The 15,821-nt window shown below is 35.1% G+C and overlaps 1 protein-coding gene across 6 annotated transcripts in view; it reads left to right on the top strand.

Moving 5' to 3' along the window:
- SerRS (Seryl-tRNA synthetase) overlaps positions 1-15,821 on the top strand; it is a 173,688-nt gene that overhangs the window by 135,248 nt on the left and 22,619 nt on the right. For all 6 annotated transcript variants that reach the window (XM_069838017.1, XM_069838016.1, XM_069838021.1 and 3 more), the window contains one exon: positions 15,072-15,449. In XM_069838017.1, the coding sequence (XP_069694118.1) occupies positions 15,072-15,449 (378 nt within the window). The remainder of the gene's footprint in view (positions 1-15,071; positions 15,450-15,821) is intronic.

Here is a 15,821-nt window from a genome sequence, read left to right as displayed (position 1 = left end):
AATAAAAAAAATAAAAACCATGGTCCTATTTCCTTCTTTTCATTCCAGATCCCTTTGCACCTGATCATTCCATTGGGTCTTCCCAAAGGTCTCCTTCCTTCTGGTAGTTCTTCCTAAGTAATTTTTATCAGGGATTGTTCTTCTCTTCTTATTACATGTCCTAACCAGTTCAGTCTTTAACTAGTGTTACAACATCTGGTTCGGGTACAGGCTTCTTAAATCCCTATTTTTCCTGATTCACCGCTGTATTTTTTCTTGAATGGAGCCAAAAATCTTGCTCAATATTTTGTTTTAAAAAATGATTAGTACCCTCTCTATTTTCTTTGTTACAACCCACGCTTTTGCTCTATATATTAAAATGAGGAGAATTGTTGTTTTTTTGTGGCTGTAGTAAGAATTTTGGAAATCATTAATCAGAACAAAAAAAGCATCTGTTTGCTTTTGAAATTAGATGAAAAATTTCGAATTCTATTAAATTTTTATCTGTGATTTTATGTCCGAGATATTGGAATTCATCAACTTTCTGAAGTTCTTGGTTACTTATCTTAAGTGCCTCTTTGCTGTTGTCTTTTTTTCGATACATTCATGTATATTATTTTTCCCAGATTTATGAATAGGCCAACTTTATTCACTTCTATTAATTCTTCCATTGAGATTAGGACCCATTCTTTGTTCTGCCTATTAGTAATATGTCATCAGCATGGGCGAAAACTGATAAGATATTTGTCTCCAATTGTATACCATGTGTGACTCTTTTCAGGATTTTATCCAAAACAAAATTAAAAAGAAGTGGTGACAGTCCGTCCATGGGCATATTTAGGTCTAGGCAGACTGCCTAGGGCGACAGATTTGAAGGGCAGTTTTTAAGTTATTACTGTTAATTTTTTCACATTTTTTTTAAATTTTATTCATAACTCCTTAAAAGAGTACATGAACTTAAACTCACAATGAAAAGGATATGAATAACATTGGCAACAATCAGTTCAAATTTAATGAATGGTCTGCCAGTAGAAAAAAGGACAGTTTCTCAATAATAGTGTTACAATGCGATCAATGTTACACCCTCTCACCGTGAGAGTCTCACTTGATAATCTTGAAGAACTTAATGGTATAATATTACAGTATGTTAGGAAGGCAAATCTCATTGGTCGCAATCATAAGCTTTGTGATGAGAGATGCTGCTAACTCTGTCATAAGAGTAGCTGGTACAGGCCTCGCTAAAGATTTTGAAGAATGACCTTGATCATCATATCCAAGTGACGAGCCTAGTCAGTATCGCTTATGTAGGAAATCCCCGCCACACACGTGACTGTACCAAAACAATTTCCTTTCCTTTGCTCAGATCACGTCAGCGTAGAGTCCCTGGAATATTCCGAACAGTTGGTCTGATGACAGCAGTTGGTCTGATGATATTTGATGTCTTGTATCCAAAGTGGAGCTACTTATAATCGTCCATGTGGGTGGAAGGTTTGGGTTTATACCAAATGCTCCTATTTACAGGTCGCAACTGAAAACTGGAGACTTTCACAGGGAAATGAATACTGATAACTACATCAAATGGGTTCGTACAATGTTAATTCCAAATTTACTCCATAACTCTCCTCATTATCGACAATCATATCATAATACACAACTGAATAAACCCCCCAAACTCAAATTCCTTACAAAAAGATATGTAGGCTTGTTTGGTGAAACAAAACATCCCAATTGATGAAAGCAGTAACAAAACAAAGTTGTATGATTTAATCTTAGCCAATAAGCTAACACAGAAGACCTATTTGATCAAATATTAGCCGAATATAACCATACAGCCTTAAGACTTCTATCTTACCATCCCACCTGATTCCCATTGAATTAATTTCGGGACACGTTAAGCAACTGGTTGGTAGTAGAAATACCACTTTTAAAATAAAAGATGTCAACAAAGATTTGAAGAAATTGGCCAAACGGAAAGGAAGAAAGTATGTCATAAAGTGGAAGAAATTGAACCAGAGTATTGTGAGAAAGATGGCATTGTGGAAAAAAGAATTGAGAGGATTATAACTGAAGATAATGGGATGGAAAGTAGCAATGAAGACAACGAATGTGAAAATGACCCAATGGAAAATGAAGACGAAGACATGTCGGGTGTGAAAGAAATAGAGGACGATTAGTTTTTGAGTTTGTAAAGTGTGTGATATTATGTAGTATTTAAAACAGTAACAGAATGTCAGTATTATATTTTTGGTAATGAGTGTACTTTGTCCGTGGATCAACATACTGTAAATACGGAGAGCGATAAAATTGCTTTTAAATATCATTTAATACCGGTGTGGGATTTAAAAAAATGAACAGAACTCCTGTATTACATTTAGTCAAGTAGTGACTGTACTTCCAGTAGATAAAATAGTGTTTGTGTTATCGATGACATCTGACACTGCACTGGTTATGAAGTCTGCTGTCCCCCCCCCCCCAACCTCCCCTTCCCCCGAGCCCAGGATTGGTGAGTAGTAACTCGCATCTTAGCTTCCATTACAAATTTTCATTCGTCTAGAACAAATGCTATACCTGTATCAGTACTCAATAACACTCATTCAGATTTCAGTTCAAAGAAATTACTGCCATGCATTGTAGCAGCCAGACGTTTGGCTGTTCAGTTGAATTTTAGTTGTTTTGTACCTAGGTGATTTATATTTTAATATTCATTATAATGATTGACAGTCGGAAAAAGCTAAGTAGTTATAAATACTGGAAACTCGCGAAAGACAAGGCAATAAAAAAAAAGAGGAAATTGTGAGAAAGCGTGCAAAAATACATGTGCTATTTAAAAAACAAACCAGCCAGCTTTTCCTGTTCGGGTTCAGTTAGGTCAGAGTGTAATAATATAATGAACAGTACCGAAAATAGTGGAGCGTGTGGTTTATCTATGTCAGGCATTTCCGATATTAGAAACAGTAATAATTATCCAGAATCAATAATTTCACTTCATCCAAATGATGCATATAGGGCGAATGATGATAGTGATCCAATTTCTGACAATGCTGCAAAGTGGATAATAAGTGAATTCCTTCGCTATCATATCGCTAAACAAGTTCATGTTGCACAAAATATGGACAGTGATTGTGATTTTATGAATTCATGCGAGAAATATACTGACTTTAAGGGCAAATGCTGGGTAACTTTCGGTGCTGGACCCCGGACTCATTTCACCGGCATTATCACCTTCATATCATTCAGATGCTAAATAACCTAGATGTTGATACAGCGTCGTAAAATAACCCAATAAAATAAAATAAAACATACTGACTTTCCGAGATAAATAAAGGTTTGCTTCTCAGAACCCTGAAAAATGGCGAGAAACAATGAAGACAATTTTTAGTATACTCTCAAAGCAAGGGTAGAGCATTTTGTGTCTCATGTTTATTGTATATTGGAACATAGCAGTTTGCAAACCCTAAATGAGGGATTTAATGACTGGAAAAACGACCAGTCCTGATTAACTGCCCATGAAAATTCAGCTGAACATAGAAAATTTGTGTTAACTTTATGAGCAAGAGGACAAATCATGGAGAGAATAGATAATAAACTAATATCTCAGCTTGAGGCAGAAGTTAAATATTGGAGGGACGTGTTAAAACAAGTCGTTGCTGTGGTGAAAAAAAAAAAAATCTGTACAAGTCCTATCTTTCAGAGGTCACAACTATGAGTTTGGGTAAACACATACTGGAAATTTCGAAATGGCTCTAGAGCTAATAGCAGAATTCGATCCCTTTCTAGCCAAACACGTAGAACTTTATGGAAACAGGGGAAAACAGAACACATCATACCTTTCTTCTGAAACATGTGAAGAGTTTATATCTATTCTGGCACGAAGAGTGGTTAAGTATATTGTAGATGAAGTGAAGAAAACTAAATATTTTTATCCTTATTAGATTCCACCCCCGATATTATAAATGTAGATCAGCTGTATTTTGTTATAAGGTATTTATCAAAAGATAGATTTCCTGCTGAAAGATTTATCTGTTTTGTCTCAAATTCAGGGCACAAATCAGAATTAACTAGCGCATTAATAAGTTTATTAAGTAAATATGATTTAGACATTCAATTATGCAGGCTCAGTCATATGACAGTGCGAGCAATATGGCAGGTACATACTCTGGTCTCCAAGCTAGAATTAAACAAATCAGTCCTCTTGCTGTGTATATTCTGTGTGCAACACACTTCCTTAACTTAGTAGGATCATGTGCAGCAGAGTGTTGTCTTCAAGCAGCTTTATTTTTCCTTTTATTCCAACAAATTTACACCTTTTTCTCTGCTTTAACTAGTTGTTGGAGTATTTTTCAATCAAAATTAAATAGTGCAGTCTCTGTAAAATGGCCTTCAGAAACACTCTGGTTAGGTCATCATGATGCCTGTTATAGTCTCAATGTAAATTGGGCAGAAATAATATCAGCTTTGGAAGTTATTCAAAATGATGAATCTCAAAAGACTTCACAAATGTGTGAGGCGACTGGAATGCTGAGCAGTGTACAAAGTCTGGAAACTGCGATAATGACAACATTTTGATTAGCGATCTTGAAAAGATTTAATGCTGTAAATAAATTGTTGCAAAGTGTTGATATCGATATTGGGACTGTAATAAACTTGTACAATTCTTTACTTGAATACCTTCGAGAGAATTATTCTATGCATGACATATGAAAATGCTAGCATCGAAAAGAGCAAGATAAATATGTACAAAACAGCTACGAATAGGAAAAAGTCTAGAAAACTGAAAGTGGACGAAACAGCCGAGTTTCATACTACTTTTGAAGGAAAGGAAGATTTTCGGGTGAATACATTTCTGGTTATTATAGACAGATTGATATCTTAATTTGGAGAAAAGGGGAAAAATCATTGGAAGAGTTTGAATTCCTAAGTAATTTGCCTGGATGAGACAACACTGAACTATTGAAATGTGCTAGAAATTTGCAAGAGTGTTACAAAGACGACTTGGAAAAATTCTTGAGTGATGAGATTATTTATTTTAATGTATATATTAAGAGCAAATGAAAGTATCCTCCTTAAGTACATTTTATAGAGTGTTGTTTGAAAACCACATTCAAGAACTGATATTCTTGTCAACCGCTGCAACCAATTGTTTGGCCGAGTGCTGACTCCTCAAAAGACTCAAGAATTATTTACGATCATCCATGTTGCAAAATCGAGTCAACAGTCTTGCCGTCCTCTTCATGAATTCTGACATTACATTACTTTACACAGCAACTAGACTATGAAGATGTGATCGACGAATTTGCAAAAAAAGAAAGCACGCCGAAGACCACTCATTGCCTGAGTTGAGTTTTGTGAGTTCAGTATGCATGTATTTACTATTATTATTATTATTATTATTATTATTATTATTATTACTACTATTATTATTATTATTATTATTATTATTATTATTATTATTATTATTATTGAGTTATGATATTGTTGATGTTGGTTACTTGGTGGTACATTCATGTCGAAATAAGTGACGGAAATAATTTCTCTGCCTAGAGGTGCCAAGTAGCTAGATTCACCCCTGAATCGATCACCCTGTCTTACATCAGTGTTAACACCAGAATTTTCTGATAATTGACCTGAAATTTTGATTTTACATTTTCTATACACAATTTTAGTAATCTAATTTTTCTGGTACTCTATTTTCTCTTGAAGCATTCCATATCTGAGTTCTAAACACACTGTAATAATTTGAAAAATCTACAAATAATAAGTATATATCTTTATTATATTCCCAGTATTTTACAATATTTGTTTGAGGGCGAAGATTTGGTCAATCTTTGATCTTTCTTTCATGAAACCAGCTTGGTGGTCTACAGTACGTTCTGTAGCTTAAGGTTTTATTTTGTTTAAGAGCACATTAAAAAGGACTATGCATCTGTAATTTACGCATTTTAATTTGTCTCCCTTTTTGAAGATAGGTACTATAAGAGCTTGTTTCCAATCTTCTGGTATTACTTCTTTATGCCATATGTTTAAAATTAATTTGTGAATTGCTTCAATGATTACATTCCCTCCATGCAGTGGCAGCTCGTGTCTCAAATTAGTAAGTGAAGAAGTACTTACATACAAAAAAAAAAATCACTAATTTAAAAAAAAATTAAATATTGGCAAATCAGTAAGTCAGACATGCATAACTCACCTATTTTTTTGTAGATCAGTCCTTTCCCTTAGGCCAGCAGACCTATTGATAATGTCATTGTAAAATGGGTGGTGTTCAGTAAGTTGAGCTAAAAGTTCCTTTTGGATTGCAATGTTCGACAGAGACGAAAGTCGGTCCTATGATGTCGTGTTCCTAAAGCCTTGGTTTTTCTGAACTGACGCATGCGATGTGTGAGGCTTGCATCGCACAAATCCGGACTACACGAAAGATAGTGAATGGTTTCTATAACTGCGAGATGCGAGCTCTTGCACGAAGCAGCCATAGAAACCACTCACTGTTGTGTAGTCCAGATTTGTGTGAGGCAAGCCTCACATCTCCCATGTGATATGCGTCGGTTCAGAAAAACCAATGCTTTACAGAAGTTTTATTCTTTATAGGTAAGAAAAACTCCTTTCACCAATGTACTAGTTGAGAGAATCATCACAGCAAGAGAGAATAACTTGCATGATTCCTGTGAAATTCTTTTAAGACACCATCCAGCAACTGAAAAAGTATTTCTGCTGATCTGTTTGCACTTACTTTAAGAAACCCTAAAATTTTCTCTACTAGTTTCCTCTTTGCATTAACATATTTCACCATAATAGAGCATTGGGATGTCTGACAAATCACTGTGGTATTATCTACTTGCACAGAAAATAAATACGAGCCCTTAATTTCAATTTTTGTATGTTAATATATAGGTATACACATGCACGCACACACCGACACATGCAATCTGAAATGCAATCAATAAGTTAGTTTTGAATTGTCTTAGAGTCGCCACTGAATACACTCTTTATTTTGTTCTAATGATTCTATACATCTAACTAAGGAACTTCTCGTTATAAAAATAGTAACAAGTTCTTTGGAATTTTCAAGATTTAACTAAGAAACACTTTCGTCATGACTCCTGAATGGAAGTTCCTATTTGCATCAATTACCACCTCTAAGAAAAGTCTATTTAATCGTACATTCTCATTAAAACTTTCATTTATAAGTCTCCTATTCTCACGAAGGGCGTCAACTATAATATTTCTGTGTTTTATGAATGCGTTAAGCTGCAATTTACACTTCAAATGTTCTCCCGAATCTGCATGTTTATGGAGAGATCAAGTAATGTGAATGAAGTCAATAAACCTTTCCTTATTCCACACGTTGTCTTTATTACTAAAAAGTAAACCATGGCCAACAGAATGATTGCAAACATCAGCTAGGTACTTTATAACCAAGAAAAGTCAACAAAATAAGAACTTTTAAATTTCGTATTGTATGACTTCTTGGTTTTTAATTGTCCCTTTTTACTGAAATATCAAGAATATCAGTGGGCCGGCCACAGTTTAAACCATCTTTCTTGTCTTCACCTTTATACCTAAAGAAAAGAAGTCTGTAACAAATTACAAACAATATCCTTTACCGGATACATTAAAACATTTCACTAACTCACTATGGAAAACCCAAACACCTTGCACTAAAACTGAACTCACAGTAAGAATAAGATGTGAATGACAACATCAGGATCCAGGCAAGGATTCCTTCTAAACTAGTATTCAGTCCCGTGAAAATATTTCCTTTCTGGTAGGATGTTGTTCACTCTCGGAGTATGAATGCTGTGGGCAAGTGTTCTGTTTACTTTGGTTGCCATGGCAACTGAACCTGATGATGCAAACAATTCTCCGAAATGTTCTCCTTTGGCACGTGTACCACCCTGCGAGGAGTGTGAGGCAAACCTTGAAGGTCATCTACTTTCACTCTCACCCCAGCGCCATCCCCATCACAACTGAAAGCCACAAGCTGCCAGAATAGATTAGGAACCAGGATATTCGAAAGATAGGTATTCATTTCAAGAATGCCTCTTCACCTTCTGCACTTGAAAAGCCGCTACTGTCTCCATATTTCAAAAGTTCTGGGAATAATTCATCTTTACCAGGAGTTCTGTGACATTTTAACGATTCTATTGTTAGTTCTGTGTCTAAATGGTCTGGCTCTGGAGTAAGAGGTTGAACATTATGATTTTCCTTATATTCCACTTCTATTTCTACTGATTGACAGTTCAGAAGGTTGTGAAAATAAGCTTTCCATTCTGTTAACAGTGCTTGTTGATCAAGAATTAGGTTGTTGTTTTCATCTTTCAGTCCTACAGGGCGAGGGCGAAATTCTTGTGTAAAGTAACATATGGGTTTGTAAAAGTTCCTTATATTGTCTATCTGATTCTACTTTTGTTAAGATTTTCTTTATGTACGTTGTTTTTGCACTTCTCAATATTGTGTGATTATATTCTTCTCTCTTTTCTGGTACATCTAAGTTTAATAACTTTTCTTTGCATATGTTTCTGGCCTGTACGGCTTCCTTACATTCTTTTGTGAACCATACTTTCTCCTCTGTCTGTAAATTTTGTTCCCTTAGTTGTTCTTCAGCCTTATCTTTGACAATGTTTTTTGGAATTCCATATGTTACTTGGATCAATATTTTCTTCATTTACATTTTCCGGCAGGCTAAATCGGTTTTCTATTTCTAGCTGATATTGAAATTTCATACTGTCTTCCATTATCATCATAATTTCATTATAATAATACACTGCTCTCTTAAATTGACTGGACATATTTGAAATTAAATCAATGGCTTTCCCAAAACACACTATGAAATGTTTCATATAAAACAACTTATATCTCTAAAAGGAAGCAAAAACGAGCAAAATTGTTCTAAACTTTTTTCTTTGAAATATCTCAAAGCATAACACCCTGAAATTAATGACATTACTTATTGTTCATACTGTATATAATATAGTCCGCAGTGACATATCTTATTTTGTATACCACTGCAATTTAATTTGTAATTTTATAATGGCCTGCAGTTAATACTAATTTTTAAACTACTTTAAACCAGTCTTGTTTTTTTTATTGTTTTGAAAAATAAAATTGCTGTACTGGACTGTAGAAAATCGTGAAAAACAGAGTAAAATAGTATAATTTATAGTAATTAAGATACAAAAAGTACTGCCCACACATGTGGAGTAACGGTCAAAATGTATGGCTGCGAAACCCGGTGGCCCGGGTTCGAATCCCGGTTGGGGCAAGTTACCTGGTTGAGGTTCTTTCTGGAATTTTCTCTCAACCCAATACGAGCAAATGCTGGGTAACTTTCGGTGCTGGATTCCCAGATTCATTTGACTGGCATTATCACCTTGATTTCATTCAGATGCTAAATAACCTGAGATGTTGATACAGCATCGTAAAATAACCCATTAAAATTAAGAATGTGGGTTGAAAAAAGCCGCATTTTTTTCTGCTTCCATTTTGCGAAATACATCCGTAAATCATTCTCCATTCTTCCTTAACAAAATGAAATGAATGGTATACATAAGCTTTCTTTTTTTCCACTCTCGATTTGTTTTATGCCGTTAACATTATCTTCCACACTTGAAACTTTTCTTTTCTTTGCTCCACTGTACTGTAACACAAGTTTGCAAACTGAATATCTGAAGTTACAGTCTGAATTGAATGTCTGAATTACAGTATGGTACACAAATCGGGCTTGATTGTAAAGCACCTTTTTCCCCATGTGCGTTTGCATTGATGATTATGACATGTAAATATTTACATTTTACTCGTAACTATTTTTTTTTTTTTTTTTGTTATTTATTGCTTTAAACTTCCGTATGAATGTTAATATTTTGTGGTTATAAAGCCTGTTCCAAATTCGTGTCTTTTTGTACTTGCATCTATAAAAAATATGTAATTGTTTTTACTTATGCAACATTCCCCTAACAATTTTGTTTCTTGTATGCTAACTATATCATGTAGTGACATATTTATGATATTGTGTTCATTAAAGCTCCCACTCTATACAAACTCAATATATTCCAGGTTCCTACATTCATATATCTTACACTGTAGCTTCTTCCATGCTTATTGCTAATCAGTCTGGCTTTATTTTCATTCTTATTCATAACATCTTAATTTTTCTCTTTAAAGAATATTAGAAGAAACATGTAAATGCTCTAAATGAGGTGATGTTAGAGACCAGAGAGATTACCTATTCAGTTGGGCACAATAAACACAAGGCTAATCTGGCCGACTGACCCCCAACAAAATAGACGACCTCTCCGATCTTACCCTGATGATGGAACTTGTATGTAATTCCGAAATGTTGGAAATGTCAAGTTTCAGGACATGGTGGATTACCCAAAAGTCTAATTCCAATGTAAAAAGTTGTTGGTGAAAAAACAGTGTGTATTGAACTCATGACCATGTTCTTCAGCAAGGTCCGTGGACGGTCGGTCGCTATCACTCTTGCAGGTCCCTTCATAACAGCTTTTAAAGAGAAAATGAAGGCGCTGTAAATCTGTGACGTCACCACGGGAAAACACTCCACTGTCAACTCCTTGGCTTGCGCTGCCTTTATTAGTAGTTATTGCCATTTAGAAAACGTGGAGTGTGTTTGTGATTTTGTATAGACCTTGCTAGTGTGCTGTTTATAATAGGCCTATATTGTTACTATTGTAGCATGAAAAATGCCAATTTGTGTCGGAATTATAGCAGGAAAATTAAAGGCTCGAGTGTTATTTATCATACGTTTCCCTCTGATCCAAAGCTGCAAAAGATTTGAGAGATTAAGTGTTACCGAAAGGATGAAATTAATCTTGAAACTGCGCGTGTTTGTTCGGAATATTTTACATATGATTTCTATGAGCGTGATTTGAAAGCCGAGCTTTTGAACATACCAGTAAAGAAAAAATTGAAATTAAACGCCCAATCATCACTGAATTTACCAGTATGCTATGTGAAAAATAGTGAGATAAACAGTGCTAGAAGTAAACGTGTAGAAGAGAGAATTTGCAGAAAGAAAGTTTTGTCTGAGGTAAGTGAACAATTAGATGCAAAGACAACAGTGCGGCAGGATGATCCATTGGGTGTGTTATCTTTCGCCTGTTCAATAGAAAAAGCATTACAAATAAAATATAAAAAGCAAGCATATTTTAGGGTCAACCAAAATTCACAATGACAAAGAAAGTGTTTAAATCACTTAGTAAATGGAGAAGTAAAACATTTATTAGCTAAAGTGTTCACTCCAGGGCAAATAAAATACTTATCAGCAGGAAAAGAAAACAAAGATGGGAAGAACAAGACATAATTCTGGCAATAGCTCAGCGAGCAATTAGTGATAAACTGTACAATCATTTGAGATCTCTGGTGGGAATTCCTCTACCAAGTGTTGCTACCCTGCAGCGTTGAACAAAAAAATTGCCCTTTTCTCCTGGTATTCTTACACCAGTACTGGAAATTTTAAACGAGAAGGAGGTGTCTTTGAGTGAAATGGATAAGTTATCAGTGTTACTATTTGATGAAATGAATGTCAATGGTGTCATTTGTTACGATCACGAGAATGATTCGATATTGGGCACTCACTGAAATGCTCAAATCATAATGATCCGAGGATTGACAGGTGAATGGAAGCAGCCCATCTATTATGATCTCGACAAAACAATGAACAGAGAGCTACTGTTCGAAATAATAAAACAGAAATTGAAGTGGAAGGTTTCAGAGTAGTTGCAATTGTTTCTGATCTGGGTGGCGGCAATAGAAGACTGTGGAATGAGTTACAAATAAATGTAAATCAAACCTGCTTTTCAAATCCTGCTTCAGACGAAAATATTTGGGTTTTTGCAGATTTGCCCCACCTGATCAAGTTATTAAGGAACCATTTAGTGATAGTGGGTTTCAATTGAATGACACAATTATAGAAAAAAATGTAATTGAATGGATTATTAGGTCCGATTCTTCTGAGTCACAACTATTCACGAAATTACATTGGAGTTACATTACTGTGCAAAAGAATGATAGGCGTGGAGTTGCAGCAGCCATGGAACTTTTTTCGCATCACACTGCTGCTCTGATTAAATATTTGGTAGCCAAAAGTGGAGGAGTTCATTAATTTTTTCAACTCATAAATGACTTCACAGATGTAATGAACTCGGGAATTCCGAAATATCCTGAAGTGCTAGTTTAGCAGAGATGTAACCATTTTAGATTGAGCACCATCTTTTTCTGCTTTGGTGGTTACTTCGCTCATACACTACCCCCAAATTGTTTGGAGGGCCACACCCTTCGTTGGTTGGTGGGTTCATTCAACCTAGCTGGGAGGATTACCAATGTAAGTCCACCGACCTTTTCCCCTGTTTACCAGCGAGGGGATGTCTCACATGCCATGACGGGTCAGCATGTCAATAATTGTCATGGTTATTCTTCTATACAGAGGTGTTGGTCGTCCTCTTCCCATGTTGGGACTATTCTTAGGTTATCCTCACCTCTTACCAACCAGCAAGTTAGAAATGTCCAACTTTCCTGATTTGATCACCTGGTTCATTGGATACTAAGCCCACCCTAATGCAGCAAGGTGATAATCCCTGGGGTGGACTTCAAAATCTTCTGTACAGAATAGCAGAATAGCTCAATGCCAGCAAGCAGTAATTCTTTCTGACTCAAAAGCAGCCATTTTAGCTATAACATACACTTTAACACCAAAAATGAAAAAAATTCTTGAGTGCTGGAAATGTCTATTTCACCTCAATAACCTAAAGAAAAAAATAATTTTTCAATGGATACCAACACATTGCAGATTGACTGGCAATGGCGCTGCTGATTATCTTGCCAAAAAGGGCTGTGGTATTATTAAAAAACCTGCTACACAATTATCCTACTATGCAACAAAAAGAATACTTACTTCACAATATCACAAAATTATAACAAATCATCATCTCCAAATTTTCAGAAATAAAAGGTGGGAATCTGTCTCAAACCAAAATTTCCCTGGATACCCAAGGAAGAATGCAGTTGCAATTTTTAGACTGTTTACGGACCCCACAACTGCTTAGCCAAACATCTCCACAGGATTGGAAATATATCCTTCACAATTCTGCCCCTTATGTGATCTTCAAGAGGAAATGGATCAAGATTATCTTCAACACTGCCCAGCCACTAATAACTTGGCATCCTTGAGTGGAAAATACTTGAGAGCAAGAGAATTAATGATTTCATTATCAGAAATTCAGCATTAGCAAACAACATTTTTGTAAAAATTAGTTTTATAGTGGAAACTGGAACTCCTTAGATAGACTCATTGATTGTTACAAAAAGGGTATTTTTTCCATGTTTTGTTTCATTAGCAATTGGCAAGCAAAAGTGTGGTTATCTGCAAATATGGAACTTGTGCTCTACAACTATTCTTTTTGTTGATAATGAAAAGTGTGTTGGCTACCAAATGAAGTGTTACGATAGAATGTCTGATGATATGTGGTCTAATATTATGCAGCTATTTAATAATATGAATACAAAAGATGAACAGGAAAGGTCTTATAACTACTAGAAATGTTGTTCGTTGTAGAAATGCTGCAGAAACCAAAGGAGGTCCACCAAGAATGAGTAGTTCCTTGTACTTTGTTGAATTTTGTGGAAAGCGCTTTCACATCTGCAAAACTGTTTTTACTGCCTTTCATGGAATAACTCCAAAGAGACTGTGATGAAGGACAAGGTAGAAAGATCCCAAATGAAGTATGCGCCCTCCTTCTTGATTACAGTAATGAGTTATCTCGTAATGTAAAAGAACTCACTCTTTTAGTGGCGCATGTGCAAGGCAGAACCGTAACCATATGCTGGTGTGCTTTCCAGTGAATTGGTTGATATTGGATGACTGAAGAAATCTGTGATATCTTTCCTATCAAAAGGCACTCATTTTTGTCCTGCAATAGAGAATTTTGGTACTGTTAAGAAACTTATAAGAAGAGCAGACAGAATCTACACTCCAGAGTAGCATGCAGAACTAATCATTTCTTCAAGTGCCAAAAGGAGATTTTCTGTAAAATTGGTTACTTCGGCTGACATATTGCCCTTCAAGATCTAGTGGCCAACAAGTTATAAGAAAACAAACATTTTCGAGGAGTCAGCACACAAACCACGAGCAGAGAGAGTGGTGTCCCATATTTTCAGATCTGTGCAGTTCGAGTATGAAGATGCCAATTAATGTCATTTAGTGCAAGAGAGTTTGTGAATGGACTAGTAAACATACTTTCTCACTTGGTTTTGGTCCACCTCCACTGCTACCTCAGAAGTGTGGATATCCCACAAAAAAAAAAAAAAAACTTTCCATAAACCAAAAGAAGCTTAAAGATTTAGCTAAACTAAAACTTTATGTTCCAGGGTATTAATTTTATGGCCTTCCACACTCATTGAAGACTATGCATATGATATTGGTGAATAATCTGCTTTAAATTGTGTAGTGACAAAACTTTAGACTTTCTTAGCAGGATAGTAATGTTACAATATATTGAAGAACATTATTCGTAAAAAAATTACATGATAATATTTCATCTTTTTTTTTTTAAGATAATCCATATTCTACACTATAATATATCTTTTTCTTGCACAAAATGCGTATTGTTGTACTATATAAGCCAAATAATAAAATATTGTTCATTTAGTTCTTACAAAAAATGTTTGGTCTGCAGAAAGAACATATGTTGCAAAATATTTCAATTTATTCCAGGTTACGAAATAGTGATTGTTAGAAGGTGATGTTGTATTTCAGTTACATTTATTGATAAAATTTAATGTAGTAATAATTTCAGTATCAAATTTTCAGTTCTTTTCCTGTAATTCAATTTTTCTTGATTATCTCAAAACTATAAATTTGTAATGTGTCCTTTTTGCAGAAGTCAATTCAGAGGAGTAATTGTTCTGTTTTTAATTTGTCGAAGTTTATCTGAATTAGGGCCTAGTAGTAGTAATACTTAAAAATGTGCTTTTTATTGGCTGTATTAGGAACCATTGTTAGTTCGTTAAATATGATTCATGGTAATAGTGTTCATGATTTTCGTATTTTGTATATAATTAATATATATTTTTTTCTTCAGGGACCAGCTGTGTTCTTGGAACAAGCCTTAATTCAGTTAGCACTCCGAATGCTCCATGATGCCAGCTATAAGCCTATGTATACACCCTTTTTCATGAGGAAAGAAATAATGCAACAGGTTGCTCAGTTATCACAATTTGATGAAGAGTTGTATAAAGTTATTGGGAAAGGTAGTGAGAAAGCTGAAGAAAAAGATATTGAAGAAAAGTACCTCATTGCCACATCCGAGCAACCAATTGCTGCTTTCCATTCTAATGAGTGGATTGCAGAACAGCTTTTGCCAATTCGGTATGCAGGTATATCAACCTGTTTCCGACAAGAAGTTGGCTCCCATGGCAGAGACACAAGAGGGATTTTCAGAGTACATCAATTTGAAAAGGTATGTGAACTACAAAGTTTTACCTTCATGTTGCTCAGAGTTCAACTTAAGCAATTAATTCATTCTCTTAAGTTTAGCATTTTAACAGGAATAAATGGAAATTAGAGTCATTGTAAGTTTCCTTGTATCAATTATAGATAGGATAAACCATATAGTAATTGACCACCTTATAGTGATTAGCCAACTGAAATTCATTTTCCACTTCCCACGTATTTATGTATTTCTGTTTTTTTTTTATGCTGTGTAGCAGCACTTGTTATCCTTGTTTTTTGGTTACAGTCCATTTTTCTTTCGCAAAATATCAGCACTAGTAGCAATGATGGATTGCATATCTAGGTGTGCAGATTTTGTGAATTTCAAGGCGTGTTTAAG

Source organism: Periplaneta americana, chromosome 10, assembly GCF_040183065.1.
Source record: "Periplaneta americana isolate PAMFEO1 chromosome 10, P.americana_PAMFEO1_priV1, whole genome shotgun sequence".
In the NCBI taxonomy this organism is placed as follows: domain Eukaryota; kingdom Metazoa; phylum Arthropoda; class Insecta; order Blattodea; family Blattidae; genus Periplaneta; species Periplaneta americana.
This window is presented reverse-complemented; position numbering and strand designations above follow the sequence as displayed.